This window comes from Aureobasidium namibiae (assembly GCF_000721765.1).
Source record: "Aureobasidium namibiae CBS 147.97 unplaced genomic scaffold scaffold_8, whole genome shotgun sequence".
NCBI lineage: Eukaryota > Fungi > Ascomycota > Dothideomycetes > Dothideales > Saccotheciaceae > Aureobasidium > Aureobasidium namibiae.
The window spans coordinates 23,227-37,627 of NW_013581201.1; the positions used below are offsets into that span (position 1 = coordinate 23,227).

The window sequence follows — 14,401 nt, forward strand, 5'->3', positions numbered from 1 at the left end:
TCGCTATGGATACAGGGATAAGTCTGCGCGGTGGAGAAGGTTGAGGATGAGGATAGGGTCTATGGTTGTAGCATATGGCAAACGCGTTGAAACATAGGCAGCTGTGACCTGCTGAATGTGATGGCCTTCACTTGTGACGTGGGTCTGGGAGTCCAACGCACGGTCGTCAAAGAAGCGCGCCTTCCTTCCGCTGAACATGTGAAAGCTCCTTTCTCTGTCCGCCGTGTCTTTGTCTGAATATCCATCTTGTTGCTCTTTGCGTGTACCTTGACAGTAAGACGATCTTCTCCGAGGACAGACAATCAACAACGCAAACATGCTCATCGGCATATGTGGCCGTGAGTGACACCCCGACACCGAGTTTAACTCTTCCTAAAACAAATAAACAGCCATATGTGCGGGCAAAGCAACCGTAGCAGACTACTTGATTAAAAAGCACAACTTTACCCCGTTGACGATCAAACGAGACGACAAAACTCCTGCGATCGAGAAATCTTCAAATTTCGCCCACTGGACAAGTGCCGCTCTCGAATTCCCCACTGCACTCTTGCTAGACCAATATGTTTCTGAAAATTGGAGGGAGAATTACGTCTTGACTACTATCTGGAACGAAGCTATCCTCGACACTCTGGCCAAACGCCCTCATTTCGTCTTACTGAGCATTGACGCCCCCATCAGTGTGCGATGGCAGCGCTTCCGTGAAAGATGTGCTCAGCAGAACAAACAGCCTCCAGCCTTGGATGACTTTGTCCTTCGCAATGATGAGCATCTCTACGATCCCCTATCGAGCCTGGCTGCTCTGTCGTCTAGAGCTCAGATAAGAATCTTGAACCCAACCACCACCATTCCTGAGCTACAAGCTTCACTCGATGCCCTGAACCTCCTCGATCCTGCCAGGATGAGGCCGACCTGGGACCAGTATTTCATGCAGCTTGCTGACCTTGCTGCTCGACGAAGTAACTGTATGCGAAGACAGGTCGGTTGTGTGCTTGTTCGAGGAAAACGTGTCATCAGCACCGGCTACAACGGCACTCCGAGGAACGTCACAAATTGTAACGAAGGCGGATGTGCTCGTTGCAATACGAGCAAGGGAGGCGGTACTGGCCTGAGCACATGTCTGTGTCTCCATGCCGAGGAGAATGCCCTTCTCGAGGCTGGCCGAGAGCGTGTCGGTGACGGCGCTGTACTATACTGCAACACGCAAGTAGCCAATACTCAGACATGATTGCTCGTGCTGACTTTCGATAGATGTCCTTGTTTGACGTGCAGCGTCAAGATCGTTCAGGTCGGTATTACTGAGGTCGTTTTCAGCCAGAGCTACCACATGGATACCCAAAGCGCAAGAATCTTCCAGGAAGCAGGTGTTCATCTTCGACAATATGCTCCGGTAAGCATCCTGGTGACGCGTAAATTTCTGACACTGATTATCTACAGCCACGAGAGGGTCTTGTCAATCTTTGTGACCTCGGTTTCGCAGATTTTGATAAATCATAAAAAACGACACGATCAGAGCTATTCATGACCGACGTCGATTGAATCGTAAAGTACAACTCATGGTATTACCAGCAGGGTGTTGGACCTATAGCGTGACAGAGAGTGGACCATTCTGAGAACTTTTCTGGATGTGAGCTTTGGAGTTTCGGAAGAGACTCTGCCAGATAAAAGCTTCGCTGAGGAGAAGCTCAATATCTTTTTCGTTCCAGCCGCGAGTAGGCAGAGCTTGCAGGAACATCATGATTTCTTGGAAGTCCATCTTGAGTAGTTGGTCCGACCATTTGACCAGGAAAGCAGCGCAGACATAGAGATGGAAGTGGGAAAATCCTTGGTCCTCGGCCTGTAGAATTAGCTTGGGGACAAATCATAAACATTGAAGATCGACATACCAAATACGTATCCCACATTCTGATGGTGTTTTTGACGCTTATCTCACGCATGAGTAAGCAGTTCATCCATCGGAAACTGAATTGTATAAACTCGACCCCTTCATTCTCGAGATGCTTCGCCAAATTGCTATCAATACGCGTGGTCAGATCGCGAAGACTGGCCACCTGTCGTTGAATGCCAGGTTGTGCATGAATGTAGTTGTCTTGTATGCCATCGAGGAGTTTGGTCAGACACCAGAAAGTGTCGGCCTCCACAGCGTCCAGAACTTGTTTTGGTAACTGTCCAGGATCCATACCGCATTCGATCTCTGAATCCGTCATGTACATACCAAGGAAGACTTGCCAGAACGGCGAGACGAGGTCGTTGATTCCTTGGACGTACCCACTTGCGGGATGACGGATGGCCCAGACGTACAGAATGCGTTCCAAAGACCTCTGCGTCGCTTCAAAACTGTACAGTTCAAGATGTGGATTCGTTCGTGGAACATCGATACTGATCTGATGCCAGATGGCTTCGTCCAGCCCTCGACCTTTGCCTCGTTGAGTCGCAGGTGATGCTGATATTCCGCCGATGCCAATCACAGACTCGGCCTCGTTCGTCGATGTGCCTTTCTCAAAAGCTTGTCGCACTGCTTCCAGATATTCATTCCTCTTGCGCTCAAGCGTGGCTACTCTTCGATCGCTGTTCGTCGGAAGGTAGCCAAGTAGGATCTGCCATGACATGGCTCTGACCTCTTCAGGCAAGCCTGACCAAGCAGAGTCGCGCAGCTCAGCCAGATTGATCGAGGAGGCTTGTAGGATACGTTTGAACTTGTTGATGCGAGTGATGCGGGCTGAATGGGCTTCGACCTCTTTCGGAGAGGCGTTGAGTGGAGCAGGAGCATGATTGATCAAGTGGAGGGCGTTCGCAGGATCTCTGAGGATATCTTTGTACTGCGGTCGGAGGATCTTTCCGTCTGATCGTTTTGTGGTAGGATAGTTTGGCAAACTACGTTCTTCGGCAATGTCCCCGTTGTTCATGGACCAAGAAGCCAGTGTTGCTGTGGCTGATGGAACCGTGGTCAAAGAAGATTGAGAGCCACCTGGATCTTTCTTCTTCTTTGCGACTTGTCTCTTGCCCTTCCTCCTCATGCTCGCTATGCTCGGTAGGCCAAACTCGTCTTCATCTTCGTCAAAATCCAGGGCTTCTTCGTCTTGTGGTGAGTCATTGGTCTTTGTGTTTTCGCCGAAGAAATTGGAGTACGAGCGGCGTGGGGCCGGAGGAGAGAGACTGGTCGAGGTTTTGAGGGACGGTCGGTTGTCGCGCGAGGGTGGGGTGTGGGGACGTGGTGTGCTGCTGTTGGAGATGTTTCTATGAAAGTGGTAAGAGCAGGTCGTCGAGGGTAGGCATTGACGAATGCATACAAGTTGTCGAAGTTGAGAATGTCGGCATGCGAGTATGAAGCTCCAAAGACCTTTCTCTCGCCGGCGAGGCTGGCATCACGCTTGCTGTTCGAGGATGAGGTGCGCCAGAAAGGGGAGGAAGACCTGATTGAATGGTCAGAATGACGGCTACAGCAGTGTGAGACTGGATAGAAACATACTCGGATCTGTCTGATGCGCGTAGGTATAGCAGTTAGCTCGAGGGAGGCCAGTTGTGGGGAAAGCACGACAGGGCAATTAGAGGAGACGAACCGACCTGGACCATTTCCTGCGAGCGAAAGATTAGCATTGCTATGGCTGAGGAAATGGAGATCAGAAAGGTACCTGCTGCAGCTTTTTGGAAGCCATATTGGCGGAAATTAACAGACGAGGCAGTCGAGTGCTTGTGTCGAGATGAGACGATTGTACAACAAACGGCCACCCACATCACTCGGTGGAACGGCCATGACGCGCTCGCTCGCCGAGGACTTGATTCCGAACGCAGCCACTCTTGTACGCAACGTCTCCAACAATTTGAGTATCAACGAGGTTTCGAACTTGACGCAACATCACATAATCTCTATCTAGCGTGGGAGGGACTGTTGAACTAGTTCCATAGCCGGTCTTCGATCTCGCTGAGATTCGTGCATGTGTACTTCCCTGCTCGTAAATTGAGCGAGGCACTTGAGCTTATGACCATCAATCAAGGAAGGTGCGACGGACGGTAACGGATCATCCTCGGAGAGCGAAGTTTGGAAGTGACGGTTCCAGAGCGCGTCGCCTTGGCCGATGAGAAGTCGCTGAAGCTTTGCTGCTGCTTCTTCCGACTTCTCACTTCCACTCTCCCTGACCACAACAGCGACTCGTTTGACCTCGAGTCTCATTCATCCGTCTTTCGCGCGCAACTGACCTTCCTTTGGCCCTTCCGATCCAACTCCGCATCGCACTACTCTACCACTCTGCTCTCTCGACGCACAGTCGACCCCTCACCTACAGCAAACATGGCCGACTACAACGAAGAAGAGGATCTCTTCGCCGACCTGTACGCCAGCTCCACCCCTACAACTCTCCACCGACCATGATTTTTGACATCTTTGCCAGCTACGAAGGTGATGACGCCGCTCCTTCCGCACCTGCGCCAGCCGCACCCGCGCCCGCAACTACTACTGTCGAGACCCCCGTCGCAGAGCAGGCTGATTCGGCAGCCGTCTCGTCAGAGCAGCCTCCCCAGTCAGAACCCATTGCAAATGGCTCCAACGCACCCGCCGACCCTCAATCATATTCAAACGACGGCTGGAACGACCAGCAGCAGCAGCAAGGCCAACAAAACTGGGATTACAACAGCAACCAGAACCAAGGTAACGATTATGGCGCTTCTCAACAGATGAGCCACGGTGGAGGTGGTGATGAAGACTACAAGCCTATTGGCATCAAAGAAGACGGGTAAGTCGTGCTCCCTTTCTTTTGTCATCCCATCGTAGGAAGTATTACAACACCAAGACATGATGCGCACTGGAGCTAGCCGGGAATTATACTGTTCGCGACCATCTGCACTAGCGGCTGGCTAGAGTGATACTACAAGCAGCAGGCCTGGGACTGTCGTTTCGCACAAGTATGGTCAAGTTGCTCCGCTCTGAGCAGTCTTTGTTGCTTCTCTCGAGCGCTTCTTCCAGCATGTGCTTGAACGACCAAGCACTGTGGCCTTGAAGGCAAGGATGTGGAACTACATGGCTCCATGCCGAATATGGAGAGCGGCGTCGGGAGTTCGCCTGCCTAAAGAGCAAGCATTATGCAGCCAAATACATACCTCGGCAAGATCAATCAGGCAATATATATCAGACAGAAGGCAGGAGATTCAAGATCGTAGTGGTACGTTGTATGACGGTCAAATCACCCTCTGAACCCATCTAGCCAAAGCCTATAGCTATTTAGCTTCTTGTCGATAACTCTTCATAGAGCCTAGCTAAAGCACGGAATTCGATGGCTGCTGTTTGTCTGCCGTGCTGAGAGCTTTGCTCCAGTCGGTCAGCGCAGCAAGCGATTTCCCAGACCATTTCTCAAGACGCACACCACTACCGTACCTCGACCTGATCTTGATCTGAGTCTTACTCTGCTATGGAAGTCCAAGCATTTGCATGATACGAGTCTTCGCCAACCTTAAGATGCCTGCCCAAGGGTTTCGAGGTCAAGAGATGGGGTTGAAGCTGCTTGTTCGACTACGTGGACTCCACAACCAAGCATCGCCAGGAAATGAAAGAGAGCGGTCGCTCCTGTGCGCAATCATGTCTTTCTGGAGTCACAACACACATCATGCAGCTTTACATGATTGTTTGCTAACGTGAATTTGTTTGACAGCAAAATGTTCATTGGCGGTCTGAACTGGGAGACAACAGATCGTGAGTAGTATTGAGCCATTGTATCGTCTTTAGGCTTGTACTGATGTTTCGACTTTCTAGAGTCACTCAGGGAATACTTTTCACAGTTTGGCGAAGTCACAGAATGCACTGTCATGCGTGACGGTGCGACCGGACGCTCTCGTGGTTTCGGTTTCCTCACATTCAGAGACCCCAAGACCGTCAACATCGTCATGGTGAAGGAACATCAACTCGACGGCAAGATTGTTAGTCCTCTTTCACGTCGCGTTTCTACGCACAACTGACCATGACACAGATTGATCCCAAGCGGGCTATTCCTCGCGACGAGCAGGAGCGTACTAGCAAGATCTTCGTTGGCGGTGTCTCGCAGGAAGCCACCGAGGCCGACTTCAAGAACTTCTTCATGCAATTTGGTCGCGTTCTTGACGCCACTCTGATGATGGACAAGGACACTGGTCGTCCTCGTGGTTTCGGTTTTGTCACCTTTGACAGCGAGGCCGCGGTCGACCGTACGCTTGAGCGCCCTCTCGAGATCTTGGGCAAGTACATCGAAGTCAAGAAAGCTCAACCTAGAGGCAACTTGCGCGGCAATGACGATAACGGCAACAACAACGGCGGTGGCGGCTTCAAGAAACAAGGTTTCGGCGGTCAGCAAGGTGGTTTCGACCCTAGTCAACAAGGCGGCATGCAACAAGGCGGTCCTGCTGGTATGGGAGGCAACAACATGAGCCCGGCAATGATGGCTCAGTACTGGCAGCGCATGCAGCAGTACTTCCAGATGATGCAGCAGCAATTGGCTACTAGCATGGGTGGAGGCGGCAACCCTATGATGGGCGGCCCTGGCGGCATGAACCCTCAGATGATGCAGCAGATGATGGCCATGCAGCAAGGCATGGGTCAAGGTGAGTTTCGCACATAACTCTAGTACACATGGTCAAGACTACTAACAAGCTCTCAACACAGGCGGCATGAACCCAGCCATGATGCAACAGATGCAACAAATGCAGCAGCAGATGCAGGGCGGCAGTGGCCCCGGAAACTCAGGTAGCCCAGCACCCTCCAACCCCATGTCCCCCATGAACGGCGGACCTGGCCAACGTCCCGCTTACAACGCCCAAGAACAACTCGCCTTCGAGCAGCAAAAGTACGAACGCCAGCAACAGCAGCAACACGGCGGTGGTGGCATGTCCGCCGCCAACAGCAGCAACGGCTTCCAACCCTCTGGCTCCCCCACCAGCTGGGAAGGCATGTACGACGACGTGCCCGCACCCAACGGCGGCGGCAACGGTGGCCCCGGCAGCAACAATGGCGGATTCGCCCCTCGCGGTGGCTTTGGCGGAAGAGGACGCGGCAGGGGCGGTGGTGGTGGTCACACTCCCACGCCTGCGGGTCCTTCCAATGCACCTGCTAATGCGCCCACAGGCCCCAAGAACGCTGGAAGACCTGGCGCCAACTACAGAGGTGGCGGTAGAGGTGGTCACCGTGGGTTCCATCCTTATTCCCGTGGCGGCGGTGGTGCTTAGAAAGCTTCCATGTCGCGATGAGCTTCGGGGAACCATGTCTTTCTTTTGAAGGAATTGGGGAAGGGTTTACTTGTCTTTTACTTGAGACGCAAGTGTTGGCATCCAGCTACATGGCCGCTTCTGCTATGGTTGCTTTCTCCAAGTTTTTGGAAGTTGGCGGGAGAGACAAGGAGGAAAAATGAAGTGGAGAAGAACGAAAAAATTATCGAGCTCGGCCAACAAGGAAATGGAGAGAAGGAGGCGTAACTCATTAGAAGAGGTTCTTCCGTCGTTGGCACGGGCATGCGTCTTTCTGCTCTCTACTCTTACCCATCACAAAGCTACAAATGAACATATGGAATTTATGCAAAATCGAAAAGTCTTCTCCAAACGCCACTGTATCCTTCTCAGATAGCTCAAGCTTCTCAACCCTCATCGTCCAGCAAACATATCAACACTACTCCTCGAGTATCCGATAATCCTGTTCGGCCAACCACTCCAATCAGCAGAAAACAAGATCGCATCTTGACACGCACTGCCCAGCCCTGTATTGTTCAACCAAGTGGGTTCCCAGTAATTGACTCCCTTACCCCAACCACCAGCAACGCCCTTGACCACTGAAACAATATCCCTCACCCACTCAGTTTGCCCAGCAACACTGACAGGCACAGAAATATCGCTGAGCTCAGGCGCAGTGGCTCCATCGCAGATGGCCGGCCAATCCGTCTCAACCACATGAACAGGTTTCTGGTACTTTGCCGCCACCGCATCGAGTGTTTCCTTGAGGTTGGGCAATGTAGCAGCAGTACCGTAAAAAGGGTAAAAGGAAAAGCCAAAGACATCCCAATCAGAAGTCTTGACTTTGCCACTGCCGGTAAGTGCTTCGAACCAGTTTAGTTGCAGAGTCTTGTTCCAGCCATCGTCTATGTGGATCATGATTGCGGGTTTCTTGACGCCGGCTTTGACTGCGTCGTCGACTCCTTTGCGGGCTGATGACCATAAGCTCGCTAGTGAGGTGAAATTTGCAATGCGTGCGGAGGTCGGGAAGGTATCGACGTCGACGTAGCCGTAGGGCCACAGCATCCCGTGGCGAATCTCATTGCCGAGGGAGACAAGAGAGAGATCGACGCCGCCGGCTGTGAAGGCGAGCAAGGTGGTCTTGACGTAGTGGCGGAGATCGGAACCCAGAGCTGATATGCTGCTGGTTGTCCAGGCTGCGGGTGTAAATTGTTTGTTTGGATCCGCCTTGAGGCCAATGTCAGTGGAAGAGAAGGTAGTAGAGAAAAGGACAAACTCACCCAAGTATCAGAGAAGTGGAAATCGAGATAGATGCGATATCCCTTCTTTGCGAACCTCTGCGCTTGAGATAATGTATACGCCAAGTCGTATTGTCCAGGCTCAGGGTTGACCCAGATTCTACGTTGCACACATCCATCAGCATTTGTCTTGGAGTGTCAGTGTCTCGGGTCTCGCATACCTCAATCTCACGGTATTCATACCGCCATCACCGAGGATATCCTCAGCGGGTCTTGTAGCATTGCGACGAGCGGTGTCTTTGTAAGTCACATTGCCGAGCTCGAGGATGTGTAGAGAGGACAGATCGAACCCTTTGTAGAAGAACGGATCGATGGATGAAGTTTGGATGGGTTTGTGGGGGGAAGCGGATGTTGTTGATAGGCAGAGTAACGCGGCCGTGGCGACAGACAGAAGAGAATGCATGGCGACGATGAGCACGAGAAATCTCTAATGATCCTACAAGATATCCGTAAGGTGAGGACCTGCCTTTCTTATACATCCCGAAAGCTGTCAAAGATCGACTCGTCGGTTACGCGCACCCGAGTACCGCTGATGCCTATATTGCTCCCCAGTCCGGAACATGGGGCATGGGGCAACGAAATGGAGAAGTTGCGGGGCACATATGGACTCCACCAACTGGATGATCTTCCGTTTGGAGCACAGATACTGAACAAGCTCTAATGCGAGATTTGAATGATCAGCGCACGGTTTAGAGCATGCTCGAGCAAGATGAGGGGGAAAAGTAGAAAAGGTAACAAGCGAGGGCTACATTTGCAGAGGTGAAATTACCCGGCATTCAGCCTTATGAGCCCGATGACCCAGGTCGAAGAAGATGCAATATCTGTAGGTCTCGGATTATCCGACGTTTTCGTTCATGATGGATGCTGCTCCTTCGACAATTGGCGTGCGAGCGAGTGTATGTGCGAAAGAGTGTACGGAGAGTGCGCAACGACAGAAGCAGCCAGCAACAGAATGGCCAAATGCGCGTTGGACCGGCCAAAGAAGCCCAGCCGAGCCCGCAGAGCCGCAATCCTCACTACGTCTCCTTCTTCTCGAGCACCAGATTCGCGACCAACTGGTCTCCATAAGAGCAAATGATCAGAAGTAAGCTGCCGTAGGATAGACACTGCCCGCACACATCAACGATTGTCGTCAGACCACACATCGTGTTACACCCACGGATGATCTAGGAGCGATCTACAAATACTCTTTGGCTTCGAGAGGTTCCGTAATTCGATGTCCATCGAGCAACTGAACATGCATCTAACGCAACCGGCTATGACACGGCTCTTGGTGGGGACATGCTGAAGCACGGAAACACCTCTAGGGATGATACCGTCAGACACAAAGATCTGAGTATCCATGATCAGTAAATCGCCCCCGGCAAACATGCGCGCACAAAAGCCAACCACAATTCCCGCACAGAGCCCCCTTCAAAATCAACCAGCAGCGGACAACTCAAACCTTAGTAGAGGTCGAGAAAGAGAGCCGAGGGCAGAAGTGATAGCCTTTACGACCACGGCGATACCAAATCTATTCTAAGGACCAACAACGATACGAACACTTCTTCTAGATGATTCCGCAGCCAACAAGATGTGCCGAGCACACAACATTGTATCATTACATGTGCCCGCTCGTTACCACGGCGACATCCCTAACCTAGTCGATTAATGCGCTTAGGATGGTTTGAACAAAACTGAATGCGTCTGTCACGCCTAATCCAGTCGCATCTGCAAAGCGCGTGTTCGCGTGCGATATACGACCGCTCATCGATTCCCACTAGGCAGAAACAGCGGCGCAAGCGATAAAGGCATGCCGACTGCTAAGTCGGTACCAGACCATGTGACGGGATTCGTTACGACTGCCATGTTGACCCAAGCATGATATCCGAGGAGGAGATTGTGTTCACATATTCTAGAGGTTCATCGTAGTGCCGGCATGGCGATCTTGCCAGCATGATGCCTATCAACCTTGGCAATCATTCCTATATTGGCCAAAATCAATGGGCAACGGAGAAACTTACTCGGTCACTCATGCATCCGCTGGCAAGCCTGGGATATGCAGATGCACTGATATGCGCGCTATCCAATGGAGGTGCAAGTATCTCAATCAACACTCCACGCGCGTATCACCCCACAGCCGCGCAAGATCCGCATGGCTTCTCAGTAAGCGTCTGCAAGCCTTCTGGGTCAGCGCGCTGTTTTGTTATCACCGGCGCTGAGGAGGATTCTACCACCAACACACAACTCGAGCTGCTCCGTCTGATGCGTGGCCAGGTGATCCAATCATCGAGTCGGGCTTGCCTCCTTTGCGCCTGCCAGCGTTTCACATCATGCACAGCGGCACACTTCCACCTCCACCAAGACTGGCGCGCAAAATCTCGTGGCATCGACAATATCTTCTCAGCAGCCCTAGCTGACAACTCAACCGGAGATGACTATAGTCAGCTCATCATCTTGCTGGGGCAATTCTGCCTTCATTTTAAGTCGTCAAGGCTATCATGCCATCCGGAATTCTAGGAATGGTCGGTCGTTGAGTTGTCTAGAGATTGCAAGCGAACTCCTAAGTCTTGCCACGTTACAAACTCCTTGTTACGTGCCGCGTTGCATTACATTGCAGAAATGACTGCCGAATTTATCGGCTTTACCGCCTCTGCCGCCTTGATCGCCAACATTCTTCCGATGTTGAACAGGGCCTCATCATCAATCTGCGAAGTTGGAACATTCGGTTGGCTCGCACTGCCTTAGAGGAGCGGTGAGATGTGGGGGACACACTCGTGACTAAGCGGCGCGTACAGCTAGTTAATATAAAGCCTCATCCCCCTTCTCAGCGAAACTCACAAAGTCTCGTACAGTCCTTCGAAATGGAAACGGAAACTTGGTTTTCAGAACAACGCGAATTCACCATGGGCAATGGATTGTTCTCGAAGAGGCAACTCAAGCCATCCGAGTTGGGCTACCCTCCTGAGAGACTCATACTCCCAGAAGAACGCATCAAAAACGAATATGCTGCACTTTGCTACATTCGAGATAACACCACCATACCCATTCCAGAGATCGAGAGCTTTGGACGAGACGAGAACGACTCATTGAAACTTGTCACTGGCATCGTTGCTGGCAAGATGCTCGAGGACTTTGATGACGAGGAACGACCTGCTGTTCTCGAGGCGGTGGACCAGCAGATGGAACGTCACATTTTCCCGCAACCTCAGAAGCTTCAGCGTGACAGTGTCGGCTGTGTCGACGAAAGCCTACCAGTCATCGCACCCAACTGCCTCATGTACAAGCACCGCCGACCCTTCTGGAGACGCGTGACCTCCGATACGCCTTCTTTCGTCTTCTGCCATAACGACTTGAGCGGCTTCAACATCATTCTCAACCCCGACACTTATGAGATCGCTGCGATCATCGATTGGGAGTATGCAGGATTCTTCCCCGCCTGGTTTGACAGAAGGCTTTGGAGGGAAAGATACAACAAACGAAATTGGGATGAGGTGGATAAATACATCGAGGACGCAAAAGACTTCTTCGACAAAGACGCACCCAAGTAGCCCAGATTGGCTAGTCGGCCTTTGTTCTCAGTCATCTTTCATTAAACACATACTCGGATCGGTCTTGACCCAATCTTACATACATGTAACCTCAACGGTATAATTGCCTCCAGTCAGACCGTCTATTGTGATTGTACCCTCAGCACTGAGGGATCGCGAAGATGGGGTCGGGCCCCAAACACCGCAGTTCCAAGGCTTAGACGAACTTCCATGGCTATTGATCTGCTTGCTCCATTTGAATGATTTTTTCTGCCCATCGACATGACCAAATCTTGGATAAACGCCACCAAGACTGCCAATATTGCCTGTAATGCTGACGTTACCATCACAACTAGGAGTGTCGAGAACAAGACTTCCCTTTGTGCCTGATGGTGTGGAGAAGATATATCTAGCGCTCTTGGCAACAACAGAGTAATTGGCAGCATAGCTTCCATGCCCGACCTTGAACCCAGCTTCCACATGCGTAAGATTACCGGGTTGAGGATGCGCTACCCAGCTCGTTTTGTTCAACACATGCAAACCAGCCGCAAACGTCGACAAAGCCAATACAGGTCCAGAACTCCAGCCATGAGAGTGCGAGATTCGCGCATCGTCTTCATAGGCAGGATAGTGCAATGCACCACTGGTATCGTAGCCTTCGATGTAAGTGCTGTTCGTCATGCGAGGATCATCGAGCATGAAGTCCGCCCACATGAAGCGCATGAGATCGATGGCGCGTTGAGGTGCACCGGCGAGGAAATGGGCTTGGAGTTCGAAGCCAGTGATGAAAGGTGAGACTGTGGTGCCTGCTTCAGGGGCTGGAGCACCGTAGGGACCCCAGCGTGCGGCGAGTGCGGAGGAGACAGCAGTGCTTCGATTAGCAGTGGCAAGACCCGAGATTATGGACCATACGTTGCCGTCTTGAGGGTGTAGAGTGGCGGTCTCGTTGTCCTTGTAGAGAGAAGCTGTAGAATCCCAGAGGAGAGTGTTCGCGGCCGTGGCAATGGCTGTGGATGCATTGGTCCAGGTGGCAACGTGAGCAGTGTCATTGACAGCGTACGCGAGTGTGACTGCTACATCCAAAGTGTGTTTGAGAATACTGTTCGCCTCGATATTATGACCACCCATACCTTCTCTCAACCAGTCGAAACTCGAAGTGACGTTGGCCAGCCCAGTTTCGTCCACGAAACTCAGACTGTAGTTCAGAGCAAGCTTGAATCTGTTCCAGTTGTTTTGCAGATACTCGTCATCCCCAGTGTAGATCCAGTAGTTGTTCAGCCCCAGAAGTGTAAACAGATGGTAATTGAAACTGAAGACTTCTTTTCCGAACGAGATGAAACTGTTCTCAGGAAACGTGTAGATTGGTTGAGCGAACCAAGGTAGTGCTCCGGTGGTGGTATTTTGACTTGCAAATAGTTGTTGGAGAGACAGCTTCACAGTGATTGCATCGTCCGTGGAGAGAAACACGCCGGGAACAGAGATAGCAAAGTCTCCCGGCCAAACCAACTTGTCGCGCTTGGGACCATCAGTGAATGCGGAGGTGCCGTTGGTCAGAGTGCTATTAGACCACCATACGGTCGGTATATCTGGGTCTGTGGCGTCAAGGTCGACCAAAGAGTTGCCAGCTGTTGAAGGAATGGTGCATAGTTGATCAGTGTAGGCACCTGTGAGATCATTAGTCTCGTTCAAATGGAGACAGCTCTCGAGCACATGGAGGAGAGGAGCCAATACATACCGGCATACCAGACTCGATTCAGCTTCTCGTCATTGCTATGAAAGTAGCCTGTATACTTTCCGATACCATCATCGGGGAAATGAGGCATGGCAGTGAAGTATGTCTGCAGGTGACTGAGGGTGACATTTCCGGTGGTGTTGTGATAGACATTCAGGTATCTGAATCCACCACGGTCGTGCAGAGGTGCAACAGAATAGTTCCCTGGTCCGGTGATCTTGAACCATAATGTCTCGTCGATACCTATGTTTTGTGTGGCATCTGACCCATGAGGCGAGATCCACACAGATGACTCTGTGAACGAGATGCCGATGTATTGATCACTGTCGGATGAAGAGCTGACGGCGAAGGACACTAAGCCACCGATATTCTTGGAGTAGTCGTATGTGACAGCTGAGACACTGTTGAAAGTTGTGCCTCCGGTTCCAGAACTTGTAACGCCGGCAGCGTTGATGACTGTACCATTGGCTCGATGGACGGTTACAGGAGCAAGATCACGCTGGGAGGGTGCAAGGATGTACTCGGCATATGGAACAGCGAGGGCCGTAGAAGAGAGAAGAGCAGCCGAAACTGTGGCTCGTAGGCGATGCATCTCAGCAGACTTGAGTATCAGCAATTGATATCATCTTCGTGCTGAGGAAGCCCAGATCTTATAGACCTCTGTCATGGTTCGTTGTGTCTGC

At 51.6% G+C, this 14,401-nt stretch overlaps 7 protein-coding genes across 7 annotated transcripts; 4 read left to right on the forward strand and 3 right to left on the reverse strand.

Moving 5' to 3' along the window:
• Positions 1-316: 316 nt before the first annotated feature.
• Positions 317-1,536, forward strand: M436DRAFT_72511 (deoxycytidylate deaminase; the record flags this gene model as incomplete). Its single annotated transcript, XM_013572219.1, has 4 exons — positions 317-338; positions 390-1,200; positions 1,249-1,406; positions 1,511-1,536. 4 exons carry the CDS (start codon positions 317-319, stop codon positions 1,534-1,536), a joined length of 1,017 nt encoding a protein of 338 aa, XP_013427673.1.
• A 43-nt stretch (positions 1,537-1,579) lies between these two features.
• On the reverse strand, positions 1,580-3,653 carry M436DRAFT_63488 (RabGAP/TBC; the record flags this gene model as incomplete). The annotated part of the gene is made up of 6 exons (XM_013572149.1): positions 1,580-1,846; positions 1,884-3,234; positions 3,288-3,410; positions 3,467-3,476; positions 3,558-3,573; positions 3,630-3,653. The coding sequence occupies 6 exons, from the start codon at positions 3,651-3,653 to the stop codon at positions 1,580-1,582; spliced, it is 1,791 nt and encodes a 596-aa protein (XP_013427603.1).
• Positions 3,654-4,285: 632 nt separating this feature from the next.
• On the forward strand, positions 4,286-4,731 carry M436DRAFT_46004 (uncharacterized protein; the record flags this gene model as incomplete). The annotated part of the gene is made up of 2 exons (XM_013571954.1): positions 4,286-4,326; positions 4,386-4,731. The coding sequence occupies 2 exons, from the start codon at positions 4,286-4,288 to the stop codon at positions 4,729-4,731; spliced, it is 387 nt and encodes a 128-aa protein (XP_013427408.1).
• Positions 4,732-5,640: 909 nt separating this feature from the next.
• Positions 5,641-6,233, forward strand: M436DRAFT_14489 (uncharacterized protein; the record flags this gene model as incomplete). Its single annotated transcript, XM_013571901.1, has 3 exons — positions 5,641-5,680; positions 5,741-5,904; positions 5,955-6,233. Coding segments are annotated over 3 exons (483 nt in total), but the record flags the coding sequence as incomplete, so codon positions are not given.
• A 1,360-nt stretch (positions 6,234-7,593) lies between these two features.
• On the reverse strand, positions 7,594-8,880 carry M436DRAFT_46125 (glycosyl hydrolase 53; the record flags this gene model as incomplete). Its single annotated transcript, XM_013571983.1, has 3 exons — positions 7,594-8,406; positions 8,460-8,577; positions 8,639-8,880. The coding sequence occupies 3 exons, from the start codon at positions 8,878-8,880 to the stop codon at positions 7,594-7,596; spliced, it is 1,173 nt and encodes a 390-aa protein (XP_013427437.1).
• Positions 8,881-11,362: 2,482 nt separating this feature from the next.
• On the forward strand, positions 11,363-12,007 carry M436DRAFT_81564 (uncharacterized protein; the record flags this gene model as incomplete). Its single annotated transcript, XM_013572282.1, has 1 exon — positions 11,363-12,007. One exon carries the CDS (start codon positions 11,363-11,365, stop codon positions 12,005-12,007), a length of 645 nt encoding a protein of 214 aa, XP_013427736.1.
• A 75-nt stretch (positions 12,008-12,082) lies between these two features.
• On the reverse strand, positions 12,083-14,310 carry M436DRAFT_72516 (alpha-L-rhamnosidase; the record flags this gene model as incomplete). Its single annotated transcript, XM_013572220.1, has 3 exons — positions 12,083-12,256; positions 12,290-13,650; positions 13,722-14,310. The coding sequence occupies 3 exons, from the start codon at positions 14,308-14,310 to the stop codon at positions 12,083-12,085; spliced, it is 2,124 nt and encodes a 707-aa protein (XP_013427674.1).
• Positions 14,311-14,401: the final 91 nt, after the last annotated feature.